Raw genomic sequence first — 13,844 nt, 5'->3', positions numbered from 1 at the left:
ATGTTAAGGCCAAAGCTGATTATGTCAAAGAAACAAATAGCCTTCTGTTCTACCAAACTTTAGATCACTAGAAGGTAGCTCTCCCAACTCTCTCTACAGTACAAGTTTTTGTTGTTTCCTCAACTAATTTTGTCTCTAAGTCAGGGGTTCCCAACCATGGTCCTCAAGGCACACTAGCAGTCCAGGTTTAAGGGATAGCCATTCTTGAGCACAGGTGACTTAATTAGTGCCTCAGTTATTTTGATTAAACCATCTTTGCACAATCATGGATATCACTAAAATCAGGACTGTTAGTGTGCCTTGAGGCCCGAGGTTGGGAATCACTGCTCTAAGTGGTCAATGCAAGTACTAATACTTTGTAAGCAAGAAAACCTCAAGAAGCTGAATCATGTTTGACTAAGTAAGACCAATTGTAAGAAAAAAGTTATTTCTTAAGACCAGAGATCACTTCATTCAATTCATTGTACTTTCAAAACTTGATTTTCAAGCAAGTCACAATGATAATTATCTGTATCCACATATTACTTGTTTATTAGCAAAATTAAATTGTAATCTTCAATAATGAAAATGTAGTATGATCTAAACAAATCTGATACCTTCGTCATCCCCCTAAAGACCAATTTGCTTCAACAACAATGCCCTATTACTTCTCTAGTACATTGCCAGTTACCTGAAAATTTATGTGAAAAAGAATATAATCTGGTATGAAACAGATCAAACAATGCAGCCCTGATATCCTTATTTCTTAAACTATATATTATAGGGTTCAGGAGCGGGGTGCCCACTGTGTTTAGGAGGGACAGTAATTTGTTTGCATTAAATAAGTGACTATTGGAAGAGGACAAATATATAGCAATTAGAGAGCCATAGTAAGCACAGACAATAGTAAGGTGAGAGCTGCAGGTGTAAAAGGCCTTCTGTCTTCCAGTGCTGGAGGTGATCTTCAGGATGGTGAGGAAAATACAGCAGTAGGTAACAACGATGATAAGAAAGGGAGGTGGGACTAAGACACTTGAAGTCATGGTGGCTTGTATGTTTATGATGTCATTATCTGAGCATGAAAAGTCGAGAACTGGAGCAAAATCACAGAAGTAGTGGTCAATGATCATGGAGCCACAGAAACGTAGCTGAGCCAACTGTACAGCGATATAGAATGTCATCATATGTCCACAAAACCAACTGAATAGCACCATCTGATTCTGCAGTTTGAGGTTCATAATGCGAGAGTAATGCAAAGGTTTGCAAATGGCCAGATATCGGTCATAGGACATCACTGTAAGCAGGAGGCACTCTGTGCTTGTGGTGCCTCCAAAGACTTGAAACTGAGTAAGGCAAGCTACAAAAGAAATGAGGGCTCCATCTTTCCATATAATATATAACATGTTAGGGATAATATCAACAGTGAATAAAATGTCAGATAAGGACAAGTGACAGAGGAAGAAATACATTGGAGACTGGAGACGGGGGCTGATTAATATAAGGACTATGATGAGGGCATTTCCAGTTAGTGTTAATATGTGGATCAGAAGGAAGAGCACAAAGAGACCAAACCTGAAGCTGTGTAGGCCTGGGAATCCCAGGAGATAGAATTCTGGGTCTGATGTTGAGTTATCTGAATTCATTATTTCTTCTTACATAGGAAACAACAGGAGGAAATCAAACCTCAATGTAGAGTTGACTATACACATGAGACTGACCCAAAGCTTGTCCTGTTTTAAAAGAAAATTGTCAGTAATGACATTGGGCTAGTAAATGGGATCTTCCTATGTACTGAAAGACACTAGCAATTAATGAAACCTGAAAAGCTTAGTTTTTTTGTGTAATATAACAAGTAACATACCCTTACTAAATACATCTTACACTGTGACACTCACAAAGTTAGACTTAATCAGATCATTTTTTATTAAATATAAGTTCAAGGATCTATGTCAACATGTGCATATTACAGCATATACTGTATGTTCCAAAAGCACCCAATCCATGGATTGGAAGATGCCATGTCATGCATAGCAGAAAGTGATCCTCTACTATAATTATTAATTAATGTGTTATTGCTATAACAAATGTTACTACTAAAAATATAATATATGTTTCTTTGTAATTGTTTTTAAGGTTTAATGAGTTAGCTAAGTGGTTAGACATTCATAGTAGTCAGACTTTATAGTAAAAAACAACATATATGAATTACACAGTAGAAGCTATAGGGCTTCAGAAGCTAATATATGAAGGATGTGTTAGGATCTGCGGGTAGTGGATCATTTTGGTGGCAGGTTCCATCCATAGTTGTGACTGGGATACGGCATCTAATCCTGTCTTGTCTGGGTACAGCTCATAGCCTGTCATTCCTGCCTGTCTGTGTACTGATCTCATGTGCTCATTAATTAACTAGCTGTCTGTCAGAGCAGGTACACACATGCCTTTGATTAGAAATTACTCTGCAGGAATTGTCTCTGATTGGAGCTGCATGTCATAAGTATACAGCCAGTCCTGGACTCACTGTCAGTTATATTGCCTGACATGCTGTGTTTGTTGTCTGTTCTCATAAGTCCTAGCCAGTGTTCCAAGTTTCTCAGTTCCTGTTTATGGAGTCATTTTTCCAGCTCCCAAGCTGCACCACTGCCCAGACTGTTTCTCAGCTTCCAAGCTGCACCACTGCCCAGACTGTTTCTCAGCTTTAAAGCTGCACCATTGCACAGACTGTCTTCTGGCTTCCAAGCAGCCCCATTGCACAGACTGTTTCTCAGCCTCCAAGCTGCTACATCAGCCTCCAGCCACTACTAGCTTATTCCTCCCACATCTCAGCTGACTGTGTTGTGACACTGTGGTTCCAGCATGCTGTTTCCTCAGTTACCTGCTCCATGGAATATCCTCTGGCATGCCAGCTACCTGCAGAGGCCTCCGGAACCTGATCTACACCATGCTGCTGCTGCTGCTCTCATTCAGCTATACACATCCATCATACGTTTAGTGTGTGAATATAATATACTATTACTAAACCTGCATGTATAATTATACCAGCTGTATCTTCATCAAATTTGAACTCACTTTGCAAGTTAGAAATCCCACCTTACTGCTGCAGTTGTTGCTGTCATTTCATTTGTACACATTCTGCATATGCTTAGTGACTGAGTTATACACATTTATTTACCTGCATGTATTCCTGAGTCTTTGTCAAGTCTAGACTACTTTACTAGTTCCTTCTGGGAGTTCAACATACTTGCACTTTCAGCTTCATACTACAGGTACACACAACTGTTCCGTGATTCTGTTTCATTCGGCTCACTAACCGCAACCCGGTCTGTGCCACACCAATTGACCCTCAAGGTCCTACATCCTCACTGGCACAATCGCCACTTCATTTGGCTCATTAGCCGCAACCCGGCCTGTGCTGCATCAATTGACCATCAAGGTCCTGCATCCTCACTGGCGCAATCGCCACTTCTCTTCGGCTCACTAGCCACGACTCAGTTCCTTAGCTGCACCATTGGCTCCCTAGCCATACCATCGGTGTTCAGCCGCACCGTTTGTACTTTGGACTATTATTTTATACGTGCTTGCCTTTCTTTTGTAACAATTAAGTCACTTATTAAGATTTCACCCTACTTCTCCTGGTGTCTCACTCCTTTATGGTATTCTGGTTGTCTGGAGCCCCAACCAACCATAACAGGATGTCAGCAGTAGGTGCCCGTCTTATGGCCTGATCTTCCAGCACCGCAGGAGGTGGTTGTGGTACTCATGCTGTCTGTCTTCCTCTTCTTGTTCAATTTATAGACAATCTGCCTCCATTTGTGATTAGAGCTAGTTCTATATATGTTGTTATTAGTTTCTTGTTAATAATAAGATGATGCAAAATTTAGCAATGCAATTTATGGAAAAAGTTTAAATTCAAAACTTAGAATAAATATAACAATAATGAATAAGATCCAACATCACATTTTTGGGATCCCTATCCCCAAGTCCCTGGCAGTACAGGCCAGTCACTTAAGAGCCTCCTTATCTACAAATGGATTCTTTGTAACTGGGAACCTCTATAGAAATTGTTCCTTCCTAGGCAGATGGTGACTTCAGTCAGTATTCACTATTTACGTTGGAGATCACATGTGGTCCAGAAGATGCCTGTTTGCATAGGATTATAACCAATGTCATTGTCCTATAACAGAGGATCAACCATATAATACATAGTAACATACTTTAAGTGCAGGGCAAAATGTGAAATACCCTAATCAAATAATTTTGTATTATTAAACTGTATTTGCAAATTTGGTTCCATTTGTCTCAGTAATAATAATAATAAATAATTTTATTTATATAGCACTTTTCTCCCATAGGTCTCAAATTTGCTTTACAGACATCAGAAAACATGGTACATTGTACAAGGATTTGGTGTTGCAGAAAATAGAAACCCACACGGAGATAATTAAAAACAACCAAATCCTGCAGCACACAATAAGCATATTGCAGGGTTGGTGCAGACATTTTGAGTGATAACTTCCACAGGTTATATATTCCACCCACAAAAGGTACCTATATGAGGCAGCCATCTTAGGTGCACTACATAGGATTACCCTGGGTGGAATAGGTTATGCCTAGAAGAGATGACACAAAATTGAATTTGCAGCATCCTAATGCTAGGGGGTAAATTTACTAAGATGGTTCTATTAAGAAGTGATGATGCCCATAGCAACCAATAAGATTCCAGGTATTATCTTCTAGAAGGTGCTAGATAAATGAGAATTAGAATCTGATTGGTCGCTATGGGCAACATCACTTCTTAATAGAACTCCCAACTTAGTAAATGTACCCCTAGGAGTAGGGTCTCACCATAATTGTTAGGTCCATGTATTTTTCATCCCATCCAATGTATCTTAAGAATTAAGAGTCCCCATGCCTTTTGCTTATATTCTTGCCAGTTGTGGATAATCTCCAGCCATTTCCCCCCAGTTCCCTTCAGCCTCACCCCCCTTTTGACTTTCCAGTCAACTTCTGTCTTGCCAACCCAACAATGTATCTCGAGCTCCATCTCCCCACAGTGTCTCTCTTGCCACAGTATCTCTCCAGCCCCCACAATGTCCCTCAAGCCCACACAGTTTCTCTGCAGTTCCCAAAGTCTCTCTTCTGCCCCCCCCAGTGTCCCCCAGCTCCCATAGTGTCTCTTTAGCCCCCGCAGTCTCTCTCCAGCCCCACAGTATCTCTCCAGCCCCCACAATGTCCCTCAAGACCACACAGTTTCTCTGCAGTCCCCAAAGTCTCTCTTCTGCCCCCCCAGAGTGTCCCCCAGCTCCCATAGTGTCTCTTTAGCCCCCAAAGTCTCTCTCCAGCCCCCACACTCCTTTTGTCTCTCCAGTATCCATCTATCTTTCCAGCATCCCTAAGGCTCCAGTCCAAATACATTTAACTTACCTTCTTCTACGGTATGTCTTCTGGTTTCTACTTTTCCCACTGCGACTCCCCTGCTCTGCCTTTCAGCTGTGCAGTACTGCATGAAGTAATGATGTCATGCATTTTGTGCTGCAATAAAAAAAAACTGTATTGCACCAGCCACCGCTGGTTCCAGACAGTCAAGCTGCAGCATCTGCTCAGAAAACAACCCATACATGCCTGCAACCTTTGTATCATTGCAGCGGCACATGCCTAGGTTAAAGTAAAGCTGGGTACACACTGGATGATGTGTGTACCCAGCGATATCGTCAGCAGCAGGACCCGGCACGGTTGCCGGCATCAGTAGTGCATACACATTTGCCGATGCTGGCAACAACGAACGATGGCAGGGGTGGCAGGTCCATGATGCATTCAGCAGTATGGCATCGTTAATGATATCCCTAGAATAGAGTGCAAGTACAAACAACAGGGGATATTGTTAACAACCCGCGGGGGCGTGCATCATTCATTGCATAGTGCGTACACACTGGACAATTTGAACGATATCATTCAAAGATATTGTTAGCATTCATATCATTTAAAATAATCATCCAGTGTGTATGGGGCTTTAGATTTATCTGTGGCCCTCTCTGGTGCCCCTTGGAACCTCAGGATCTAGTACAACTGTACCCCTAATACTCCCCAGTTTTTGTTCCTGTTTCTGGATCCTGTACTGGTTGGTTCATCACCTCCTCCTTGGTGCAGACAAATGAAGGGATGCTGTAGTATTAAAGATTTTTCTTATTTAAATGGTGGTGGGTATTATGCCCATTATACAGTATAAAGCATTTAATTGTGCTTTATAGATTTTTAGTCAAAGCATAATAACCTGAAAATTACAACACTCACATTGAGGAAAATATGCACTGTTGCTCTTTCAGATTGATGCAAAGTTGGTCGCAATTTGGTGCAATGTGCATCCGTATTTCTGTGAATGTAGGAGCAATGCTGCTTTTTTGGACCAATACAATACTACTGTATACACTGGTTTTGTTTAGTTTTCACTACTTTCCCACCACACATATTACACAAGAGATGAACAAGTCATTTCCATTATTATATCATTTTCCAAAAAAAGCAGACAAATAGCACATTACTATTACTATTGCTTTCATGTATCATTAGTAGGGATTGTAAAACGGTTTCTATTTATCCCTATTTGATGTTTTGAAATAAATGTAAATTGTTTCTCCCATTTAACTGTTATACTAGAGGAGAGAAGGCGCACCAATTAGATGTATTGTGTTCTAGAGCTGTTAATGAATTTTTTTAAAGATGACATCTAAAATTCAAGGTAGAAAGGGACATTAGGAATATTTGTATTTCACAGGAAGGGTGTTAGATACATTCAGACTACTCTTATATTTGTATTTATTTCATGTGTCAGTTTTATTACTATAAATTTCCTGGAATGCTGAAGATCGACATTTGTATTGTGCCACAGTTGTAAGATGACATATAAGTAGAGATGAGCGGGTTGGGATCTCAAAAATCCAAACCAACCCGAATTTCGGGGATCCAGGGCAATCCATGCGCATCCCCCGCTGCCGACACTGCCGGCACCCCCACTGGCAGCATACCCTTTCTGCTGACACCACCACTGCCAACACTCCTGCACTGCTGCCCAATATACTTAGCACACTGTCAGCAACCCCCACACTGTCGACACTCCCACACTGAGGACACCACCAGCACCCCTGCACTGCCGACACAGTCAGCAAACCTGCACTGAGGGCAACACTGGTACCCCAGCTCTGCCAACACCCTGCATTGAGAACACCCCTGCACTGCCGACACAGTCAGCAAACCTGCAATGAGGACACCGCTGCCACCCCCGATCTGCCGGTACAGCTGGCACACTGCATTGAGAACACCCCTGCACTGCCAACACAGTCAGCAAACCTGCACTGAGGACACCCTGCATTGAGAACACCCTGGCACTGCTGACACAGTAAGTGCACTATTGGTGTATCCAACCCACACTGTATAACACACTGTATCCGTGTTGGAAATTAGAAACTGAACTGCCACATGTTAGTGCCACCCACTGTATCACTTAGCTTAGTCAGCCAGCTAGCTGGATGCAACCATTTGGCCTTAACTAGATGAAGCAAATAATATTGTGAGGTGGTCAAAATTGATTGGAAATTACTGGAAATAAATGTTATTGAGGTTAATTATACTGTAGGAACAAAAACAGGCCCATTTTTTGTGATTTTAACTGTTTTTATGGTTTTTAAGAAAAAATCCAGATCCAAAACCAAAACACGAAAACAAAGCACAGAGGTGAAGTTTTGGCAAAACCAATCCAGATCCAAAACCAGGGTAGATCCAGATCAAAAACCAAAACCAAAACTAAAACAAGGGGGTCGGCGCACATCTCTACATATAAATATGTGTAATAAGAATTATGGATATTTTTTGTCCAATTGCTTTTTTCCTGCATCAGCGGTTTCGCAACTTTTATCATTTTAATAAAAAATATTTATATATAATATATTTTTACAAAGCTAAATAAAATGTCACTCCTTCTGTACTATTGAAGTGGTTAGTGTAGCAGAAACAGTGTGGACAGACATCGGAACCCTGCAGATGTTATGCCTAGTTGTCAGCGGTTTGCTCCATATAATAATATTGCATACTGAATATTATATACTAATGCATAATGCTATTTCATGCAATTTATTATAATGAGTCTTGTATGATTCTTTTAAATTTCAATGGACATAGGGCCTGATTCGGAGCCGGACGCTCTTTAAGAGCACGAGTGATGTCAGTGGGGCCGCCCCCAAATGTCAGGCTTTCCTTCGGGAATGCCTCCATTTGGCCAGCCACCCCCCCTGCCCACCTCCAAAATGGGGCAAGCTGTCAATCACAATCGACAGCTGACCCGCTTTGGTGCGAGACCCATAGCGACGGAGTGCCCGCCGCTGGCCGGGTCTCGCGCATGCGCACGCCGGAGCCGGCTGCGGCGTGCGCATGCACAGTGGGGGACCATCGTCCCACTTGCAAGCGCTGTGCACTCGCAAGCGGGTCTGAATCAGGCCCATAGAGCTTAGACACCTTAATTGAGCAACCAAAATAACCCAGAAAACTATTACTCAAAAGACTATTACTCAGACCTTATTGTCTGGCTCCGATAGGTTGTACCAAGTCTAGTAGATCTGTCCTGCATGACTACAAAAATTATATGTACAGTACTGCATATTATTACCCAGTATTGATTATTCATCTAACTGCTGTTTTTTTACTTGCTCAATACTTACTGCTCGGAAAAGTTAATCCAGTGTTTTCCTCTCCACTTTCTCATTACTGTACTGCAAGCATTGTTCTGTTTACAGTCCATGGCTGATATATTCTGTTACGTCAGACACTTGCAGTAAGTGCACCCAATCAGCTTGGGACACGACAGTACAGTTTATGTGCGAAGAATAGTTTTAATCCAACCATTTTTAGTGAAAACTATAAACATAAACATTTAAGCTTTAAGCACCATAATTCCATGACAAATATGTTTGTTTTATGTTAGAACACAATATGGAGCTTGCAGAACAAAATCTGATAGTGAAACGAAAGTGACAATCATATCAAAGCAAATCCAATATTGTATTCTTTACGTGGTTTAAATACATGAGAACCAGAATGCAGCAAATATCCAAAGCTGCAATCCAATTAGTTAATGGTAATGCATTTAAATATTATATCTGTAAGATGGAAGCATTTGCCACTGTGCAGCCTACAGTGAAAATGGCTCCCTTGCCTGTATATATTCTCTATTAGATTCCAATGAGAATTTTATGAAACTCTGGGGAAATTATTTTTTACAGCTTTTCTGCAAATTACATTTTAATGAGACGTGCTCTCTAGTATAATGCAAACTTATTATTCTATTACTCGTGACTGATTTTTTCTTTATTAATACTTCACACCTACCCTATTCCTACCTATACTACTCAGACTAGTACACCCTCAAACCTACCCTACTCCTACCTATACTACTCACACTGGTACACCCTCACTCCTACCCTACTCATATCTGTACTACTCACACTGGTACAACCTCACACCAACCCTACTCATACCTATACTACTCACACTGGTACACACTCACACCTACCCTACTCCAACCTATACTACTCACACTGGTACACCCTCACAACTACCCTACTCCCACCTATACTACTCACACTGGTACACCCTCACACCTCCCCTACTCCTACCTATACTACTCACACTGGTACACCCTCACACCTCCCCTACTCACAACTATCATACTCAAACTGGCACATCCTCACACCTCCCCTACACCCACCTATACTACTCACACTGGTACACCCTCAAACCTACCCTACTCCCACCTATACTACTCACACTGGTATACCCTCACACCTCCCCTACTCCCAACTATACTACTCACACTGGTACACCCTCACCCCTACCCTACTCCTACTTATACAACTGACACTGGTACACCCTCATACCTACCCTACTCCCACCTATACTACTCACACTGGTACATCCTCACACCTACCCTACTCCCACCTATACTACTCACACTGGTACACCCTCACCCCTACCCTACTCCTACTTATACAACTCACACTTGTACACAGTCACACCTCCACTACTCCCAACTATACTACTCGCACTTGTACATCCTCACACCTCCCCAACTCCCACCTATCCAGGGGGCAGAGACTCTGCAGTGTGTGCTGTCTTAGCTGTGAGGAGGTTGTGTGGAGGAGAGCTCTAGCTGCTGCAGGTGTGTCCCATGTCTGCAGGGAGATTTCCTGCTGGCTTCCCCAGGGGGATGGATCCTCCTGGGGGAGAGTGCTCCCGACGTTCAGCCCGTGGCTCGGGCTCTAAAGCAAAAGCCAAAGCAAAGACTCCTGGTGTCCGGATAACTAGTGCGGCAGGCCAGTCCAGATCATCAGGAAGCAGCATGAGTGACAGTGGAGGCAATATCATCAGCCCGGCTTCTGTGCAGTTGGAACCACAGCTAGTTCCCCCTATGTCTGAGGGTGCTCCCCTATGTGATGGAACAAAGGGTCGAGCAGTGCTGGAAGCTACCTACCCTGTCGGTGTGGCCCCAGTGAAGAAACTGGAGCCACAGTCGGATTCCCACAAACTCTCCCTGGGTGCTCCCCTGTGTGATGTAACACAGGGTGGAGTGACAGCAGCTACTGTCTGCCCAGGGGGTAGTGAAGTATGTGGGGGGTGAAGCCCCTTGATGCCTTAGAGAATGTTTCTGAATCCCCTGGTGATACTGGGGATGAAGAGGAAGATGAGGAGGAATCATTTGATAGCTTCTCTATTGAGGAATTTCAAAGAGAGGCAAAGCGTATACAGACCAGAATTAATGATAAGAAGAAAAAAAAGGAATACCTGCTATAAATGGGAGAAACCAGTGTTAAAAGAAGTGATTGAAACCCTTTCTGTAACTCTGGGAAGGGTTAAAAATAAATTGCAAGAAAAGTGCTTGGAAAAAAAGGAAAAGCAGATGCAAGCAGCAGTGAAAGGGTTACCAGTTCATGCAAAGGTCCAATCAAGGCTGACACCCATTGAGACAGGTGTTATCAGTGTACCTGGTGATTGCAGCAGCACCCCACAGCCTGTTTCTGCAACTGAAAGTGAAACAAACCTACCAGCTGATGTCCAGGCAGAGTGTATGCAGCTTGAGGCAGCAGCAGTAACGGAGTCTAATACAGCTGAAGATGCAGTAAATATGGAGGATAAAGTTATGTCAGAGGTGTCTGGTGCTGTGATTGCTGATTCCCAGGAGAAGTCCGTGGCAGGGGACACAGTGGAGATGTCTTGCGAGCCTGAGGTGGAGGGCGCTTTCGGTGAGCCGGCTGTCCTGCAGGTGAGTAACAGTGTGCCGGGTGCTGGGGGTAAGGCAGGTAAGAAGTGGCCGGTGACAGCTGAGCCTGACAGTGCCCAACATGAACTATTTCCACCTGTAGTGATGGCAGATGGCAGAGCCAGGAACACAGAGGGCGCGGTGTTCCCGGCTCAAATGGAGGTTGTTATGGCGGAATTAAGGCTTGAGGAAGCTTTACAGAAAAGTGGCACTGAGGGGGGATCTCCAGGTGAATCTGCAGTGGCAGGTGAATTACCTGTTACTGGGGAGGCTCTAGGGATTGTACCCAGAGACACGCAGGGCGAGAAGGTTATAGGTACAAGGAGGTTGCAGCATGGTACTGGTTTAGGAGGGCGCATAAAGGAAAGACAATTTGCACAAGGAATGCCTGCATTAGAAAAGACTGGGCTGCCGGAGGAGCAGATTAAAGTAATAGAAACTGTTTATGGAAATAAGATGCTTGTACCAGCAAGGGCTGCAGAGGCAGCTAAAATTATTTGTGATGATGTAAGAAGGAGAGAGGGTGTGGGGAGTATGGTAACAAACGTATTGGACAAACAGACTGTTCCTGGAAGTATATCGAATGCTAAAATGGTGACAAGATCTAATGCTTTCAATATGAATGGGAATAATTCTGGTCCACAAATGCCGGGTGCAGCAGGCCAAGTTGGAAAAAGGTGAAATTTAATCCAGTTCCGATGGGCAGGAGAGGGGGAAGTTCCTACAAAGGAGACCTTCTTAAAAATGATTTTTGGTCTGGGGTTTAAACCCTCAGATTTATATGCTTGTATACACCCGGTCAAATCTGCAGAGTTTGATTTGAGTTTTTTATCCTTCCAGGGACTACAAGTGTTCTGGACAAAATGGCAGGAATGTAAAATGTCAAAACCATATGATATGTACAGAGTAAATTTGGTTACAAAGCATGATAAAGTGAAGGTGCATATTCTAGTGAGGAATGAGTCCATTCTTTTCCAAGATATTGTGTACTGGTTGTCAAGATATTGTGATATACAGTCTGACCTAAGTAAATCTGGATATACGATGGGGGTATGGGGGGGAGCTTGGGAGGCCCTGGTAAAGCTGCGTCATTCTGACAGAGGATTCATCCATGTACCATCCGCTGCATACATTGGCAGGGATTGAGTACAATGCTTCTACAAGGGTCAACCAAGAACCTGCTTTAAGTGCGGGGATTTCAGGCATCTGAGCAGCGAATGTAACATGATAAAATGTTCATTGTGTAATAAGATCGGCCATGTATCAGAGAATGTGGGGTGGTCAAATGTAATTTATGCGGGGAAGAAGGCCACCCATATAGCAGGTGTCCTCGGGCCAGCCATAATAGTGGGCAGGAGGTTCGGCCAGAACCAAGAACGGATGAGGACGAGGTGAGACAAAAAGAACCACTAGGTGTAGATGTACTGGAAGGACATGTAAAGCATGTGCAAGGGAAACGGGTAGAAGAAGCACCTATTCAGGAGGTAAGGAGAGGAAATAAGAAAAAGAGGAAAGGTGAAGATGTGCAAGTTGTGCTAAGCAACAAATTTGATGTATTTTCCTCTGATGAGGAGGAAGTAATGAGGAGTGGGGGTGAATTGATTTTGGTAACAGGGAAGGATAAGAAGCAAGCAAGGACAGTGACAAAGAAAGTTAATAAAATTGGCAAGGGGGGAGGAAAGGAATAAAAGGAAGAGAAAGAGAGCAGATCAGGAAGAAGGTGATGGGGAGGGTTTAGTGTGTGACCCTGCTGGAACTCAGCTGGAAGAGGAAAATATGTGCAGTTTAGGGGGTGTGGTGGAGGAAGTGACGGTGATAGAGGAGACCCAGGGTATGGAGGAGGATAGGGTGGCTCAAGGAGTGTCCCAAGGCTCCTGTGTAGGGCCGAGTATGGTACAGGTACCTGGTACTGAGCATCAGGTTATCAAGTTTGTACCCAAACCTCCTGATAATGGGCCTTCTCGTATGGGGGGAGAAGGTCCCTGTAGATTGTCAGGGAGTGAGGGGGGGAAGGGGCAGTGACAGTTGTTGCTATGGAAGAGAAGGCTGGTCCGAGTAGGCTTAGCTTGTAGTTTTGTGGTGGATTTGGTGCTGGGAATTGTGCAAGGTAAAAGTAAGTAAGGTCTTGCATTTAATAATCTATACATCATGGATCCCCAACCCATACGATGTGCCACGAATAATGTGGCTTCCATAGATTTTGAATGTGCTCATATAATGGCCTTTGATTTTTTCAACATGGTTGAGGTTGATTTTTTGTTTTTGCAGGAGACTAGGATTAGTAACTTGGATCTCCTCCACAAAGCGAAGCATGAGTGGAGGAAGGGTCTTTCTTAGTGGTCTCTTGCCGAGCCATACGGTGGGGTGGCAGTGCTTTTTACTGACAAGGTAACTGTGTACAAGGTTATAGAGTTGCAAGGAGGTAGATGTATGATTTTGGATATCAACATGAAGGGACAGGACCTTAGGTTAATTAATATTTATGGTCCTCAGTCACAGTGGGATAGGAAATGTCTCTTCATGGAGAAAAAACCTTTTCTTTTTACGGCTCAGCAAGTTATCTTTG

The 13,844-nt window shown here is 43.2% G+C and overlaps 1 protein-coding gene across 1 annotated transcript; it reads right to left on the bottom strand.

Annotated features, from left to right (window-relative positions):
* Positions 1–626: 626 nt before the first annotated feature.
* LOC148513828 (olfactory receptor 6X1-like) lies at positions 627–1,622 on the bottom strand. Its single transcript, XM_088481260.1, has one exon. It carries the CDS (start codon positions 1,620–1,622, stop codon positions 627–629), a length of 996 nt encoding a protein of 331 aa, XP_088337386.1.
* Between the last annotated feature and the right edge of the window lie 12,222 nt (positions 1,623–13,844).

The sequence above is a fragment of the Taudactylus pleione genome, unplaced genomic scaffold (assembly GCF_031769625.1).
Source record: "Taudactylus pleione unplaced genomic scaffold, aTauple2 ptg000268l, whole genome shotgun sequence".
Lineage (NCBI taxonomy): Eukaryota > Metazoa > Chordata > Amphibia > Anura > Myobatrachidae > Taudactylus > Taudactylus pleione.
The sequence above is the reverse complement of the archived record's forward strand: the minus strand, read 5'-3'. Positions and strand labels throughout refer to the sequence as shown.

Coding starts and splice junctions, on each gene's coding strand:
- LOC148513828 (XM_088481260.1), bottom strand. CDS start 1,622: ATGAATTCAGATAACTCAACATCAGACCCAGAATTCTATCTCCTGGGA.